Source organism: Geotrypetes seraphini, chromosome 8 (genome assembly GCF_902459505.1).
Source record: "Geotrypetes seraphini chromosome 8, aGeoSer1.1, whole genome shotgun sequence".
In the NCBI taxonomy this organism is placed as follows: domain Eukaryota; kingdom Metazoa; phylum Chordata; class Amphibia; order Gymnophiona; family Dermophiidae; genus Geotrypetes; species Geotrypetes seraphini.
In genome coordinates, this window is record NC_047091.1 from 56,507,944 (window position 1) to 56,526,137 (window position 18,194).

At 40.2% G+C, this 18,194-nt stretch overlaps 1 protein-coding gene across 1 annotated transcript in view; it reads right to left on the bottom strand.

Annotated features, from left to right (window-relative positions):
- Positions 1-5,452, bottom strand: part of LOC117366197 (cytochrome P450 2C20-like) — a 52,850-nt gene extending 47,398 nt beyond the window's left edge. Inside the window, exon 1 of the mRNA XM_033957404.1 lies at positions 5,254-5,452. Coding sequence (XP_033813295.1) covers positions 5,254-5,436 — 183 coding nt within the window. The 5' untranslated portion in view covers positions 5,437-5,452. The remainder of the gene's footprint in view (positions 1-5,253) is intronic.
- Positions 5,453-18,194: the final 12,742 nt, after the last annotated feature.

Below are 18,194 nucleotides of genomic sequence, written 5' to 3' on the forward strand. Positions count from 1 at the left end.
ATGTAGGAACAATGGGCTACTACTCATACACAGGAGAGGACGATCTCACAGCAAATAAGGAAGACAAGGCAGAAAGGGACAACTCAGACATAGGAGAGGAAGACCGCACAACAAACAAGGGAAACAACACTGGAGCGGTTAAGGATACCGTGAAAGTAACAGTAAGGACAGCAAAGAGTAGAAAGTCCATAAAAGTAACTCGAAGAGAACTCAAATGTATGTATACGAATGCTAGAAGTCTAGGAAACAAAATGGGGGAACTAGAGACAATAGCAAGAAATGATAAGTTGGAAATCATTGGCATAACAGAAACATGGTGGAATGAAGAAAACAAATGGGACACAGTACTTCAGGGATACAAACTATATAGAAGAGATCGAGTAGGGCAGAAAGGTGGAGGTATTGCCCTATATGTGCAGGAAGGAATAGAATCTGTTGAAGTGGCTACGATGGAAACGAAAGAGAAGCTAGAGTCCCTCTGGGTCAAGATTCCTGGACAAAACAGTGCAGCCACGAAAATTGGCCTTTTTTATCGTCCCCCGGGACAGGCGGATGAAACTGACTTAGAAATGATAGAGGAAATCAAACGAGAATGCAAGACGGGCAATGTAATAATATTGGGAGACTTCAATTTCCCGAGGATAGACTGGAAACTAGGAACCTCCAACTGCGGCAAGGAGGCCAAGTTCCTGGAGGCGCTAGGGGATTGCTTCCTGGAACAAATGGTGAAAGAGCCGACAAGAGGCAACGTCACCCTGGACTTGGTGCTAAATGGCCTCACGGGACCGACAAAAGAAGTAGAAGTTACGGTACCGCTGGGGACGAGCGATCACAATGTGATCATCTTTAAGCTTGACATCGGGAATAGAAAAAGTGCCAAAACCTTAACCAAAACCTTTAACTTTAAAAAGGGCAAATACGATCGCATGAGAGCCATGGTGAAACAACGACTCAAGAAAAAGGTGGATAAAATTGAAACAGTAGACCAGGCATGGTCCCTACTGAAAAGTACTATCACAGAAGCACAAAACCTACACATTCCGAGGATCTCCAAGGAAGGGAGAACAAAAGGTAAGGGAGAACCGGCATGGCTTACCAGACAGGTGAAGGAAGCCATAAAAGAAAAGAAGGACTCTTTCAAAAAATGGAAACACATCAAAACGACCGAAGCATGGAAAAAACATAAAGACGAACAGAAGAAATGTCACAAGGCGGTGAGGGATGCCAAAAAGGACTATGAAGAAAAAATAGCGCAAGAGGCCAAGAACTTCAAGCCCTTCTTTAGATACGTGAAAGGGAAAAAACCCGCAAAAGAGGCGGTGGGACCCCTGGACGACCAGGGAAGAAAAGGGTACATTAAGGAAGATAAACAAATTGCGGACAAACTAAATTCCTTCTTTGCGTCTGTCTTTACGGAGGAGGATACTGCAAAAATACCAGAGGCAATGAAAGTGTTTAATGGAGTAATAGAAGACAGCCTCACCACAGTTGAAGTGGAGTTGGACCAGATATACTACCAGATCGACAAACTTAAAAGTGACAAATCCCCTGGACCGGATGGAATTCATCCGAGAGTCTTAAAAGAATTGAAGATTGAAATCGGAGAGTTATTGCAAAAACTCACCAATCTGACAATCAGAACTGGACAGATACCAGATGACTGGAAGATAGCGAATGTCACGCCAATTTTCAAGAAAGGATCGAGAGGAGAACCGGGCAACTACAGACCAGTGAGCCTTACGTCTGTCCCTGGAAAGATGGTTGAAGCACTGATCAAGGATAGCATAGTCCGGCACTTAGATACACACGACTTGCTGAAACCCAGTCAACATGGGTTCAGGAAAGGGAAATCATGTTTAACGAATTTGCTTCAATTTTTTGAGACCGTGAACAAGCAAATTGATAGTGGAATGCCGGTGGACATAATTTATTTGGACTTCCAGAAAGCATTCGACAAAGTTCCGCATGAAAGACTTCTCAGGAAACTACAAAGCCATGGAATAGAGGGAGATATACAAAGGTGGATAGGCAAATGGCTGGAAAACAGGAAGCAGAGAGTGGGCATAAATGGGAAGTTCTCAGACTGGGAGAAAGTGACTAGTGGTGTGCCCCAGGGCTCGGTACTTGGGCCGATTCTATTTAATATATATATCAATGACCTGGAAGGCGGAATATCCAGTGAGATCATTAAGTTTGCAGACGACACAAAGCTATGCCGGGAAATCAGATCGCAGGAAGATAGCGAGGAACTCCAGAGCGACTTGTATCAGCTAGAGAAATGGGCAGAGCAATGGCAGATGAAGTTCAACGTGGAGAAATGCAAAGTAATGCATTTAGGTAGTAAGAATAAGGAACACGAGTATAGAATGTCAGGAGCAACTCTGGGTAAGAGCGAACAAGAAAAGGACCTGGGTATACTGATAGATAGGACCCTGAAGCCGTCGGCACAATGTGCGGCAGCGGCAAAGAAAGCAAACAGAATGTTGGGCATGATAAAGAAAGGAATCACAAGTAGATCGGAGAAAGTCATAATGCCGCTTTATAGAGCGATGGTCAGACCACACTTGGAATACTGTGTACAACATTGGTCTCCCAACCTAAAGAAGGATATAAAACTGCTGGAGAGGGTGCAGAGACGAGCAACGAAACTAATAAGAGGTATGGAGAAATTGGAATATGAGGAACGACTCAAGAAACTAGGATTGTTCTCCCTTGAGAAGAGGAGGCTGCGAGGGGACATGATAGAGACGTTCAAAATACTGAAAGACATCGATAAAATAGAGCAGAAAAACAAATTATTTACATTGTCCAATGTGACACGGACAAGAGGACATGGTTTGAAGCTAAGGGGTGACAAGTCCAGGACAAATGTCAGGAAGTTCTGCTTTACGCAGCGAGTGGTGGACGCATGGAATGCTCTTCCACAGGAGGTTATTAAGGAATCCACTGTGCTAGGATTCAAAGGCAAATTAGATGCACATCTCCTTATGAGAGGCATAGAGGGATATGGGTGATTAGAACAATCAGGTGTATACCTGACTGGGCCTCCGCGTGTGCGGATCGCCGGACTCGATGGACCATGGGTCTGATCCGGAGATGGCAATTCTTATGTTCTTATGTTCTTATGATTAGGGGGCATGTGATGAAGCTACTAAGTAGTAGATTTAAAACAAACCAGAGAAGATTTCTTCAAACAACATGTAATTATACAACGGGAATTCGTTGCTGGCGAATGTGGCGAAATTAGTTAGCTTAGCGAGGTTTAGAAAAGGCTTCAATAATTTCCTGAAAGAGAAGTCCATAGGCTATTATTGAAATGGCTTGGAGAAATCCATTGCTTATTCCTAGGATAAGCAGCATAAAATCTGTTTTACTACTTGGGATCTAGCTAGGTACTTGGGACCTGGGGAGGCCTCTGTTGGAAACAGGATTCTGGGCTTGATGGACCTTGGGTCTGTCTCAGTATGGCAGCTCTTATGTTCATGTTCCTTATGAGTTGCAGTTTCAACTGTCCCAGCTTTTACCAAGTGTTCTGTGACTAAAAGACTCTAAACGTATCTGAACAAATTGGATTTCTAAACTATGCTTAACAAACCACAGAAAGTAAAAACCAGCAAGGTTAAAACTACTATGCAGTCGGGGCCAGATTCAATAAATGCTGCCCCAATTTGGACAGAACACCTAACTTACAAAGAAAAAGCTATTTAAATATCATAGCAACATCATAACAGCTCATTAAATAAACCCAGTAAAAACGTGGGGAAAAGCGACCTCAAAGAAATTGCTCCACCATGCACAGTGTTATAGCTCAGAACCAATACAGTCATTGGTCAAAAAAACTCCAGAGTTCAATGCCATACAAAATGAGCTTAAAAATATAATATTGAGGGCTACTGCATGTAGAGTAATTATCCTCAATATGTCCAACAGAAACAGTCTCAAAACTACTTGGCATCTCGTCAAAGTTTGCTGCTCCAATCTTCACCGCTAAATAACAAAAACCCAACAGCGGCCTTGTTTTGCCAAAGATGGGCAAAATCCATGCTAAATGCCAGTTTTATAAGGATCACTTAACACGAAGGGACCTACAGTATATGAAATAGCACTTAAAATAGTAACTTAGTAAATGTTGGCAGATGAAGACCTGAAAGATCCACCCAGTCTGCCTAAACTAAAGCTTAACTTTGTATACCGAGTCATCATTCTAAGAAAGCTCGACTCGGTTTACAGCAATTAAATAAAAACAGGGAAAGATTTACAATTGATAAATAGAAGGTAATGGCAAAATTACAAATTAATTAATTTTCAAAATGTTTAGCAAATAGAGTAGTTTTTAAAGATTTATGGGAAAATTGAAAAGAACTGGAGCATGATTAAGTTAACTTGTCTCTTCTTTGATATTTCTGGGCCATAGACTAAAGTCCACCTAGGTTCCAACTGCTAAAGTTGCCATCTAAGCTCACTCCAGCCTATCCAACCATTCCATTGTTTGCAGGATATCTACTGCTAAGTCTGGCCAGTAATGTCCTCGTGTTCCAAGTTAGTGGAATTCCCATTGATGCCCTCCTTAGCCCATCCTACACTGAATCATCATACATAGCATGGGTTTTCACACTCAACTTTGGGTATGAGGGGTATGATATTCAGTGGGTCAGAGAGGCTGTGGTCCACTTAAATTGTCGATCATGGCTAAATGCTTTAAACTAGCCCCCCCCCCCCAAAAAAAAAAAAAGTGGGCCAGTCAGGGGAAAAGCCGGGACTTAGTGATGCTCAGCCAGGGTTTGTATAAGATAAGTGGGTAAATTTAGGACAGCAAGGGGGCTGTGTTCCTGCCCCCGAAGACTCCTGCTGGACCACCAGGTATGTAGGTAGGCCCCAAATAACACTTATGAATGCCAGGATGAATATAGGCCGGCCCCGAATAATATATGCCTGTTATTTTCTGTGGAGAAATATAAGCAGGCAAAAAGTCTGTTGATACATTTTATCCATGTATACATCAAAGTGAAAATACATCTATACTTATGTTGTGCAAATACAGACATAATCAGTGCATAAAAAGTAACCACACACTTTGCAGCAAAAAGCATAGTTTGAAAATTGCTTCTATTAATCTTAGGCTATGGCATTTGCTCCCTTCACCTGCATTATGATAGTAGGATTATTTCAAAAATAAGTTTCAAACTTGGTTTGTTCAAATATAGCAGTTCTGAAATAAGCTTCCACCAGCTGAGCAGAAAGTAGATGATGTACCTTATTGAGTGAGCGGCAGATATCTTTACTGTTCAACTGCAGGAGGTTGCCCAGGAAAGGGAGACCGGTGGGTCCAGGAGGCAGTTTGCCGATACCTTGCTTCATTCTCTTCTGGACTGTGCCTAACATTAATAAGGCAGCACATACTACCAGCAAGAAAATGCTAGCTCCCACCAGCTCCATTCTTGGATGTCTATCAAAGCTCCAACTTTAGTCACTGAAAAGTGCTTTTTGGTCACACTGATTTATACATAACAAGCCAGGGTGCAACCTGATTACTGGGCTTGCCTTTAAGATTATCATGTGATTATATTTTTCTAAACTTGGTTGAACTTCCAACCTTGGTCTTGCCAAATGACTCTTGATAGCACATTGTTTGCTGTCAGAGAATCCTACCTAAGTATTGCTGTGTATGAAACACAAAAGGATTGTGATAAACAAAGCTAAGAACCTAATGTACACAAGTGAAAGGAATTATTTGGCAGTTAGATCATGATAAGTACAACCCAACAATAGATTTTGTTCATCCTGCGGTTAAAAAATATCTTGCAAGAGAAAATCCAAAGGCCTCTTTGCTAGATGAACAGCTTACTGAATAAAACAAAGGATGTGGTTACACTTCTCCCCCTAATTTCATGGGGGATGATTTTCAAACCACGGTCGGCAGCAAACCCAGAAATTCAATGTGGTGCTGTGCCCAGTGACTGATATTGAATTTCCATTCTATTTTCAGCTGCATTTTGGCATAGCTGGCCAACCAATATTCATCAGCTGACCAACAAAGTCACAGCAACCAAAGACAAGATGTGCAATTTAGGTCTATATGGCCTTGCCTAACCCCCATGTGGGAAGGTGTAGCTCACTGGTAGAGCTGCTGCCTCTGCTCCCAGAGGTTGTGAGATCAAATCCCTGCTGCTCCTTGTGACCCTGGGCAAGTCACCTTAATCCTCCAGTGCCCATCACTTTGAATGTCAGCTTTGCAATGCCAAAGTCACAAAAAAATAGTATACAAGACCCCCCTTCTCTTTCCTACAATTTATGAGCTATGTAAGTTATGTAGAATAGCACCTAGGTACTCCACTGGCAATTTCACTGATAAGTATACATTTGCATAAGTAAGTGCTGGTATTCTATCCTCTATAATAAAACCCTAAGCGCACATGCGCACTTAGGAGGCCGTATTCCCTGCCACCATGGTGTCTGCTTCCGTGGCTGTATTTGATTTGCAGCGCATGGGGTGGCTCGTGACGGCATGCGGCGGTTTGCATGGTGTGAGTGATTCAGTTGCTCTGATTGTGGATATTTTACTGCTGCATCGATAATGATCCACCAGCCTGTGAAGAACAGGACTCCGGCAATGGAGTTGTGCTTTTCGCTCTAGTCGATGCACTCAGAGCACCTCACGCTGTACAGAAAGCCGGACATTGCGTTTCCCTGAGGCAGCCCACCGCAAGTCCCGAAGCTGCCCCTTCTCCAGTGCCCCCAACCCTCTTCGACATGGCTCCTCTTTTTCCCCGATACGTCCCACTGTGCCACAAACAGGGCCAAAGAGAGATAGGCAGGGGGCCAGGGAGAGAGACAGAGAGAAAGAAGTGGAGGGGGAGAGGGAAAAGGGGCTGCTTTGGGGAGAGGGGTGTGCTGGGGGGGCAGGCAGCAATCATGGTTTGCTCGCGGGGCCAAAGAGAGATAGGCAGGGGGCCAGGGAGAGAGACAGACAGACAGACAGAAAGAAAGACAGACAGCGGATAAGGAGACAGAGACAGAAATAAAGACAGACGGACACATCTATTCTAGCACCCGTTAATGTAATGGGCTTAAAGACTAGTACTGTATATTTACATGTCCTAGTGGTGTGTCAATGTGGGAACCTGGTTTACATAATCATCCTTTTGGTTCTCTTATGACTCTCTACTCCCAAGAGATTCTTCTTTCCATTATATTTTGTATACCTTTTACATTCTGTTTTATACCCAGTCATGGTCGCCACCGTTTTCTTCACTACTTGGCTCTTTTTACATAGGTTCCACGAATATCCGCTTTGTCTCCTCCTAGTTGTTGTTTTGGTTTGGGTTTTTTTTTTTAAATCAGGTAGATAGACATGGCCATCTGCCTTGTTGAACAAGACACCCAAGTACTCCAAAGACTGATACAGATTCAGTTGGCTTTTTTGGAAATTCACTATCCAACACAGGCTCTACAGAACTTGGACTGTCTGTCACCGCTTGCTCTCCTTTGGTGGATTATGGAGTTCTGATCAGCCAGTCATCCAGGTATGGATATGATTACCATATTTGTGAAGACAAAAAAGAGGACACATGGCCCTGCTCCCAGCCTCATCCCTGTCCCAGCCCCTCCCCTAGGTGGTAGCCTGCTGTGTGCCATCAAGGCCATAGCAAGCTATAATTGCACCCTGTGTGACTAGCCATCCATGGCGTCCCCCCATCCTTTATTGCACTACCCCCACCCGCTTCTCTTGTGAGTTTTGTACTTTATTCAAAATTAAAAAGACAATCTTTTTTCTACCTTTGTTGTCTAGCCATTTAATTTTTCTAATTATGTTGGTGTCAGTCTCTGCTTTATGCTTTCCTCTGTCTTCTCTTAACTCTCATACCAGAGTTTTGTGCTCATTTGTCATTTTTCTCTCCTGTCTTCTTTATCTCCTCCACTACATCCATCTCTAACATTGGGTTTTTTTTCCTCAGTGTTCAATTTATTTTCCTCCCTCTCTTCATTCATTCTTGCTCCATAGTCTTCAATTTCCCTCTTTTTGCTGTCTACCTACAGCTTTCTATCTCTTGTCTCTCATTCCCCTTCCTCTTATTCCCCAGTCTTTCACTAACTCTATCCTCTAGCCCTTCCATCCAGCATGTCCTTCTTTCTCTCCCCTACTTCCATCTAGTATTGGCCCTCTATCTCTCAGGTCTCTCCTTACTTTCATCCAGTGTCTCTTCTCTAGCTCTCCCCACCCTTCCATCCAGCATCTCTCTTTGCTTCTTCCATCCATCATGTCCCCTTTTAGTCTTCTCATCCTTTATCACAAAAGTGATCTGCCTAAAAAATATTCAGTTATTCTACATTTCATTGATAAAAACAAAAAGAAACACACAAAGGAAAACTTGATTTCTACAGCAGCTAGAGGTCACACAAATTAAATAAAGTGACTTTATAGCAGAATCACAAGTTTTAGAAACATAACTATGTCTACAGTTTAGATTTACTCAAGCTATGTTATCTTTTACATAACTCCATCAAAATATACACACTGCTGTGAAAATATCCAACTTTATTGAAAATTAGGCACTTCAGTATCTAAAAAAAAAAGTATTTGAAATAACACAAATGTACACAAGCAGAATGTGCATGTTCTCAAACTTAAATTATTGCTTCTTTACAAAGAAACTGAACGATACCTTAAAGAACTGCTTTGATTTCCCACTGTCAAGAAAAAGTAGAGTGTGTAACTATATTTTCTGCAACCTCTTGACTATTCCTTCCCAGTTATGTGTTTTCAACACAACAGTGTCTTACATCACAACAGCAAAAGGCAGTATACAAGTCCCAATCCCTCCTATCCCAAACAATACTCTATACTTCTAAAACTTCTGGATTTGAGTTTGCTGTGTCTGTGTACTTTTCAGAAGAGTGGATAGCTCTCAACAACTTGGACTGACTTTTGAGACATGTGTGAAAGAGTTTACATGTCATATGCTCAAAGTTGTGTTGCACAAAAAAATTCCTTGACAGTCAACCAACAACTTGCTTCTCTCCTTTGTCCACTGGCTCTGCATTAAGGAAAAAAACTCATTCAGTATTAGCATTATGTGGTGGAATCGCAAAAAAAAACTTTATAATGATAAGAAGTTCTGAGAAACTTCCTTCACTCCTGCAGTTGTTGAAATACTTTGCCCATTTCTCATGTAACAATAACTTTTTGAAGTCTTCTTCATTTAGGTTTGGCTCAACAAATCTCTTCAAGTTGCAGACTTGATCAAAACATTTGCTATCATCAATGTTTATTTATTTTTCTTTGAGATATGCCACGGTTGCAACAACTTCATCCCAACTTGGAATTTCACTTAAAGCCATCCATGCAAATGCAGTGGACTCCTCTAGTGGTATGGTCCACATCTCCAAATATTCTAAAGTTGCAGTGTACAGCAAAGCTACTTGTGAACAAAAAGCATCATACTGGTCATCCAGTCCATCTTGACCCAACTTCATTAACAATGCTTTTTTTCCTGGAAAGACAATTCTTCTCTTGTCACTCCCATTTCTATAAAAACTGTCCCCCTGCAATTAGTTAGCAATATAAAAATTTTAGGGGTGATCTTTGATCACAAACTGAATTTTCATGATCACATTAGTAACACTATTAAAACAATATTTTATAGGCTACGAAAAATTTGATCAATTTCAAAATTTCTATGTTCAAAATCACTTAATATTCTTATTCACTCTTTGGTGATCTCTAAAATTGATTACTGTAACGCTCTTTTTAAGGGAATCTCTTTGAATGAAATAAAACATCTACAGATCATTCAAAATGCTTCCATTAAGCTTATAACTAAAACTAGGAAGTTTGATCATGTAACTCCCCTTCTAAAGAATGCGCACTGGCTTCCAGTTACCCACCGGATAACATACAAACTATGCATACTCACTTTCAAATCTCTCCTTAATAAAACTCCAGCATTTATATATAAATTATTAATTCCTTATTCTCCAAATAGAACATTGAGATCCAACGAACAGAATTTACTAACAATTCCATCTCTTAAGGTTATTAATACAAGACGGCAATTTATTTTCTCTGTTATCGCACCTCAAACTTGGAACGCCCTTCCCATTTATTTAAGGGAAGAGCACAATCTGGAGAAATTCAAAAGTAATTTTAAAACATTTCTTTTTAGAGATGCCTTTGATAATTAACTAAACAGTTTGTAGGTCAAATTATTTTTATTGTATCATATTATAGCTTTTATTTGTTTCCCTTTTTGTACTTTTCCCTTTTTGTTCTACTTTTCTATATTGATTTTGTATTTCACCTCCCTTCTTTCCTTGTGTTTATGAGTTTGTTAAGTTAAACTTTTAATCCCTTATGTCGTTATACATAGTTTTGTATTGTATTGTCTCCCAGTTATTGTAATTTTAAATTGTTCATCGCTTAGAAATACGATTAATCAAAAAACCCATTAAACTTAAACTTGAAACTTGAAATTCCTTCACCTTTACTGACATGAAACCATCTTGTGCACGATATTTGAGAACAGACTGAACAGATTTAAGACAGTCCATAACCTCCAGTAGTGAGTTATTCTCACATTTAATTCTTTCAGTGTGTGAGTGGAACACACTCATCAGTGAATGCATGTGCCAGAGGTAAACCTCATTCAGATCATTTTCAAAGAAATTTCAGATCACAACAGTTGACGTTTTTCAAGACAAAAAAGAAAGACTTCAAGGCTGGAAACATCTGCAACAGTCAGTGGATGCCAGGAAACAAAGACAGCCATTGAGTCTTGCTGTGATAAAGCAGCCGATGATACTACACTTCAGCAAACTTGCAATACTCTTTCAAATGTTCAGTTTGAACATTGTAGATTGAGAAATAGTTGTAAATTTTTTAAATTATTGATTCAATGTCAGCGTGCATCAAGTGTATCAGCACCTTGCTGCATGCAGTTATTCAAAACATGTGCTAGAAGACAACCAACATCAAGTAACGTGCTTTTTCCTTTCATCCTATTTAAATTAGCAAACACATTCTTACCAGTAGCTTTATGCTGGACAAATACTAACACACCCAAGTCCTGCTTCTCTTTTGTGCACAAAAGTTCTTTAACCCCCCCCCCCCCCCCACAAACTGTACTGTTCCCTCAGGTTTTTGTAGCTCAAATGCATAACCTTGCATTTCATAGCAATAAATCTTAGCTGCCAAATTTCAGACCATTCCTCAAGCTTCACTAACTCCTTCCTCGCATTTTCCACACTATCAAGGGTATCTACTCTATTGCAGATTTTGGTATTATCCGCAAAGAGGCAAATCTTACCAGCTGTTTGATTTAAATTATGCATGTATTTTGTAAACCACACAGCCTTGTAGATGTGCGGTATATAAGAGATGTTTAAATAAATAAGTTGATGTATTATACCAAGGCCAACTCAAAGGACTGTGGTTCCATGAGCTTACTTTTGCTTCGGCATCCCCTGCCTCCATGCTCCCCCACATCAACACCCTTCTAGTCAGCCAGTCTGCCCACACAACCCATGGAGGATAAGTGGGCAGGATCAAACCCTATTCACTCTTCCCTGGTAGCTGCGTTCTTCACTGCTAGGAAGTTCTTCACTGCTAGCTGCGTTCTTCACTGCTAGAAAGTTCATCTGCAAGACTACTGCTATGGGTCAGTGGCACCATTTTGAAGAAGATTCTAAAAGGATGGTCCTCCAACCTGTCCTGGGGGACCATCAGCCAGCTGGGTTTTCAAGATACCCCCTAATGAATATACATGATAGATTTGTATATAATGGAGGTAGTAGGTATGCACACATTAGAAGGCCTACATTACAATTGAAGTAAATAATATAAACTTACTAAATTCAGCATAAATGCTAGGCTGTACACTTTTGGGGAGCTATACTTTACCCAAGATGGACCAAGGGAGGGGCAGTGCTGTTACTATTTAACAGCACAGAAGTGCTAATGCAGATGGGTTGAGAAAGAGCCCAAGTCAATTGTCAAGCTAAGGTAAAATCCAAAGAGATAAGAAAGATCAGCAAAGTAGGCAAAAAGGTCAGCAAAAAGGTCAGCAAAGTAGGCAAAAAAAATTCACAAATGAAAATTTTTGGCACAGTTTGGTTCCATACTGCTGCTGGTAGATAAGTCAGCTGAGGGTACAACTTTACCAGCAGACATGTACCATGAGGTACTTCCAAGATTTGCAATATGAGCTGAATATGATTTGCAAGTGAAGCTGAAGATATGACCATCCAAAAAATATGGCTTTATGCATTTATGTAAAATTTCACTGTTTTTCAAATTCAAATATCTCTAATGTGTAGTTTGGGTTTTTTTGGGGTGGAGGGATTTATATCATTTGAAAGAGCATGTTTATTTGCTACAGAAGCTATCCTGTTTCATCTTGGACCCGACCTTTCTTTGGTGAGAATTAAAGCTTCAAAGATAAGCATTAGTTGTATTTGTGCACGAATGTTTAATATTGAAAAGTGGAGAGGGACAGATTCTTCAAGCTTTCGAAAACTACAAGAACGAGAGGACATTCAGAAAAATTAAAAGGGGACAGATTCAGAACCAATGCTAGGAAGTTCTTCACCCAACGGGTGGTGGACACCTTGAATGTGCTTCCAGATGGCGTGATAGGACAGGGTACGGTTTTGGAATTCAAGAAGGGATTGGACAATTTCCTGAAGGAAAAGGGGATAGAAGGGTATAGATAAAGGGTTACTATACAGGTCCTGGACCTGATGGGCCGCCGCGTGAGCGGACTGCTGGGCATGATGGACCCCTGGTCTGACCCAGCAGAGGCACTGCTTATGTTCTTATGTTCTTAAAGATAAGCAACAGCTACAATACAATCTTTATTTATATACCGCCAATACCTCACAGCGGTTCATATAAAACAAATGAGTTAATACAAAAATTGTGAATTGGTTATCCTACAATTATCACTTCTCAAGTACAAATTTCTCAAAATAAATAGGTCTTCAGATCTTTTTAAAACTCTTAAAGTTAATTTGTGGAATCATCTGAATAGGCAGAGTTTTCCATAGTTTAGCTGCTTGATAAGCCCAGGTTGAATTATAAATTCTGGTATATTTTATATTTTTAATTTCAGGAAAACAAAAAGGATGGGTTTGCCTTAAATTATAAGCTGTCTCAGTGGAAAATTAAAAAAGTTGTGGTATATAATCTGGAGTGTCCCCATAACGAGTTTTAAACAATATAGAATACAATTTATAATAGATCCTAGCTTCAACTGGTAACCAGTGAAGCTCCTGTAGACAAGGTATGATCCTATCACTCTTCTTCAATCTGAAAGTTAGTCTTATAGCTGTATTTTGAAGAGTTTGTTCTGGGACAGTCTAAAAATGTAGCATTGCAATAATCTAATAGAGACAGGAATTATGATTAACATAGAAACATAGAAACATAGAAACATAGAAGATGATGGCAGAAAAGGGCTACAGCCCATCAAGTCTGCCCACTCTGCTTACCCACCCCCTGTCTATGCCCTAATGACCCAATTTCCTTATCTTGACCCTCGTAGGGATCCCACATGGGTATCCCATTTATTCTTAAAGTCTGGCACGCTGTCTGCCTCGATCACCTGCACTGGAAGCTTGTTCCAATGATCAACCACTCTCTCTGTGAAGAAATACTTTCTGGTGTCGCCATGAAATTTTCCGCCCTTGAGTTTGAGCGGGTGCCCTCTTGTGGCCGAGGGTCCCTTGAGAAAGAAAATATCATCTTCCACTTCGACACGTCCCGTGAGGTACTTAAATGTTTCGATCATGTCTCCCCTCTTCCTACGTTCCTCAAGAGTGTAGAGCTGCAATTTGTTCAGTCTCTCTTCGTACGAGAGACCCTTGAGCCCCGAGATCATCCTGGTGGCCTTCCGTTGCACCAGCACCATTGCACCACCACCTTTGCACCAGCACCATTGCACCAGCAAATGGAATTGATGATGTTCAAAATATTTCCTTAACCTTCTTATTTTCCAAAAAAGACCAAATTATTTTTTTTAATTAACATGTTCACTTGGGGTAAAAGCGAAAGATTTTATCAAAATGTACTCCTAGAATTCTGATTATTGAAGCCAAAGTGTAGTCAATATTGTTAGTAAGATGCTGCAGTAATGATGACTTAGAAGGTTTGGGCACCTATAAAAAATGGATATGAGGCATGTACCACAGCATGCCATCAACTGGAAACCAGAAGGGAAAAGAGACCCAGAAATGCCACAATAGATGTGGCATAAAAGAGTTGAAAAGGACTTCACTGAGTTGGATATCAGTTGGTCAGAAGCAGTTAGTGAAACACAAGAGAGACCTCTATGAAAAATGCATCCATCTGCTTTATGTGTCTTCTGGTTCAAGAAACTTAATAAATAATTCCTCAGGCAAGACATAGTAGTAACTGAGAAAATCCTATCTTGAGTCCCTATGACAGTGGTTCTCAACCCAGCCAGTGAAGCTTTCAAGATATCCACAATGTACATGCATAAGTGAATTCCACATACCAAGGAGCAGATCGATCTCATGGCTAAAACCTGATTGGTTGGGTATGCCCTGAGGACTGGGCCAAGAAGCACTGCCCTAGAAATCATTCTTTTGTGTTTATATCAACAAATGTCCTTTGACCTTAATCTGACCTTAATCACTGGCTTGGCACATGTGTATCTATATACTATGCTGTATCCTCCAAGCCTAGGAAGTATAAATAATTATTTGGAGAAGGCACAAGATGAAGTTCCAGTTGACCTAATATGGTCCACTTTTGACAACCCAGATTAGACAGATTTCTCCAAATTATTTTCCAAATACTCTAAATCTTACTGCATGTTGGACTCTTGCCCTGCTAATCTTATGTTCTGCGCACCTCCGGAATTTAAAATGAAAGTGCTAGAATTGATTTCTGACTCTTTAGCTAAAGGTATTTTTCCGCAAGAAGAGGGTAACATAATCATCACACCTATTATTAAAAATAATAAGGAATCAATCTCCCTACCCTCAAACTATAGACCGATGCGTCCATCCCCTTCATTACAAAGATCATGGAGGGGATGGTGCAAATTCAACTAACAAAATATTTAGAATCCCATTCTCTGTTGCACGATTCTCAATCAGGTTTTAGATCCCACTATAGCACAGAGACGGTATTAGCTACATTATTGGATTATTTGAACAGCCTTTTAAGCAAGGGTAGCAATGCGCTGGTTCTTCAGTTTGATCTGAGCAGCGCTTTTGATTTAGTAGACCACTGCAAACTGTTAGAACTTTTGGATTCTTTAGGAATCCATAGTAAAGTATTCTCATGGTTTAAAGGATTCCTTGAATCAAGACTCTTATCGGGTTAAATTTAAGGATACACTTTCAGCTATTTGGAAAAACCTGTGTGGAGTCCCACAGGGCTCCCCACTTTCTCCTACACTTTTTAATGTGTACCTTCTTTCATTAGGCTATTGGATGAGTAAATTGGGTCTGAGGTTGTTCAGCTATGCTGACGATATTACAATAGTCATCTCATGTTGTAAAACACTATCCAACAGTACTCAACTTATTGAGTCTGTGCTAAACATGATGGAATCCTGGATGCAGGAATTCAAATTGAAATTAAATTAGGAAAAAACAAAATTCTTCCTTGTGTCATCACAAAAGATCATTTTTGAACCAATAATCAAGTTCAATTCAATATCATATACGATAAGCCCTACAATTAAAATCTTGAGAGTTGTTCTTGATCAGTGCTTGACCATGAAAAATCAGATAGACGAGCTGGATCCAAGATGGCCGCAGACCCTACCGGCTGAGTAACACGCCGAAGAGTCTCACCTCTAACAACTTTTAATCCACTGCCCGAGATATCTGCTCCCTTCTTCATGCCGAAACGAAGAGGACGCAGTGCCGCTGGAGCCTCGCGGCAGTCCAGTGCAGCGGTGTTCGGCAACATTGAGGAGATCCTCCGACGTATGCAGGAGACACCCCGGGCGTCGGGGGTCCCGCTGGAGTCACGCCAGAGTGGAACGGACGTCAACTCCTTGGGCTTAGAAACAACATTAAGCCCCGACGCCAGAGTACCTCCCCCTCCGCCTCAGGTTGCCAGATCCCCACGAGAGGAAGTGCTGTTGAAGCATGAGCAGTGCTCTCCCCCGGAGGCCACAGATATCAGAGAGGGGAGACTGGAGACTAACTCTTCTTTTCAGGAGAGTTTGGAAGAGACTGAGAGTACAACAACTGAAGGGGTAATTTGGAACCAGAGAAATGCTGTTCAAGAAAGAACATCAACTTCAACTGGTGAGACTTCTCATTTTATTAATGCATTTCATATTGAAAAACCCAGAGAGGTAACCCTGGATTCTCTTTGGGATCTGGTGGCAGATTTGGCAAAATCTGTGAAACCCCAACTGAGCCAGTTGGAAGAAAGACTTAAAGTACAAGAGGTTACAATGGGGAATTTAAAAGTTGAATTTGATGAGTCTAAAAGCTCCATAGAAAATATTCATCAGGAGTTAAAAGTTTCTAAACAAATTAGAGAAACACTAATAAAAGATAATACTAACTTGAGAAGGAAGCTGGAATCCTTAGAAAATTCCTCTAGAAATAATAACCTCAGATTAATTAACTTTCCGAGGATTGCAACAATATCACCGAGAGACATAGTGAAACGTTACATGATGGAAATATTGGAAATTTCTGAAGATATGTTGCCACCTCTTACACAGGCTTATTATCTACCTATTAAAAGAGAGGAACAGCAGCGCTTACAAGAAAAGGACCAGCAACCGTTAGATGTTACTGCAATATTGGAGCGTTCTGATATAGAAATGGTTACTCCAGCGACACTGTTGATTACAGTAGCCTTAGCACCAGATAAAAACTGGTTGCTTAGGCTTTTCTTCAAAAATAGACTTAAGAAATTTATGGGACTTAAAATATTGATTTTTCCAGATCTGGCTCGAGAAACACAAAAAAGGAGACGTGAATTTCTTCTTCTAAAACCAGGGGTTATAGCTTTGGGGGCGACTTTTTATCATCGACACCCTTGTAAATGTGTTATACAATATAGTATGAAAAAATATGTTTTCTTTGATCCAAGCCAGTTGACAACATTTTGGTCTACAGCACCTCAGGTTTAAGGGGGAATAAGAGGATAATTGATTATTGTTGACCTGTCTCTGCCTAAAGGGCCTATTTTCTTTTATATAACAACTTTGTTGTTAAAATTACTTTAATTATCCGCTATGCATGCCTTGGATCCATATAGTGGACTAGAGTTGAAGTTAAGCTATAATGATTTTTCTTGTAACAAGTTTGGGAGCAGAAATGTTTATATTAGTACTTTATTGGCTTATCTTTATTTTTCTGTACAAGTGATACTTGAATTGTAAATTGAAAATATAAATAAATAATAAAAAAAAAAAAGAAAAATCAGATAGACACAGTGGTTCAAAAGGGTTATTATACCTTATGGAAACTACGTACCATAAGATCCTACTTCAGTGCAGCTGCTTTTACAATTTTAGTTCAGACACTACTTGTGAATATATTGGGCTATTGTAATATTGTATATTTGACAAGTACTAAGAAAAATTTGGCTAGATTGACCCTGGTTCAGAATTCAGCAGTAAGAATGATTTATGGTCTGAGGAAGTACGACCATGTAACCCCCTATTATTGGGAGTTGCATTGGATTCTGGTTGAGGCCCGGGTGATCTTTAAGCTGGGATGCTTATTTTATAAAGTTGCTTTTGGTGTTGCCCCATTATATCTTGCCAACAGATTTGTTATTGTGGCGCATGAGAATAGCAGAAAATATCATGCCCTATTTAAGTTCCCTTCAGCCAAGGGTTGCAAAAGTAAGAAATATCATGGGCATTGTCTTTCCTACCAAGCAGCTTACTATGACAGATTTCTATCCATTAATAATTAGATCCATGTCTTATGAACATTTCAGAAAACTCTTGAAAACTTATTTTTTCTAAATTTCTGATCAATTAGATTTCTGTATATTATATTATTCCTGTATTCTTTCATAGCATAATCTTTTGTTAACCGCATTGAACTTACGGCTATGTGGTCTAGAAATCTGCTATTATGTTATGTTATGTAATATACAATTTCTATTCAATGTCCTCCATAATATACAGTAGCTATTCAATGTGGATTATCTACAGATCAGGGGAGAGCTGAAAGTCAAATGACAT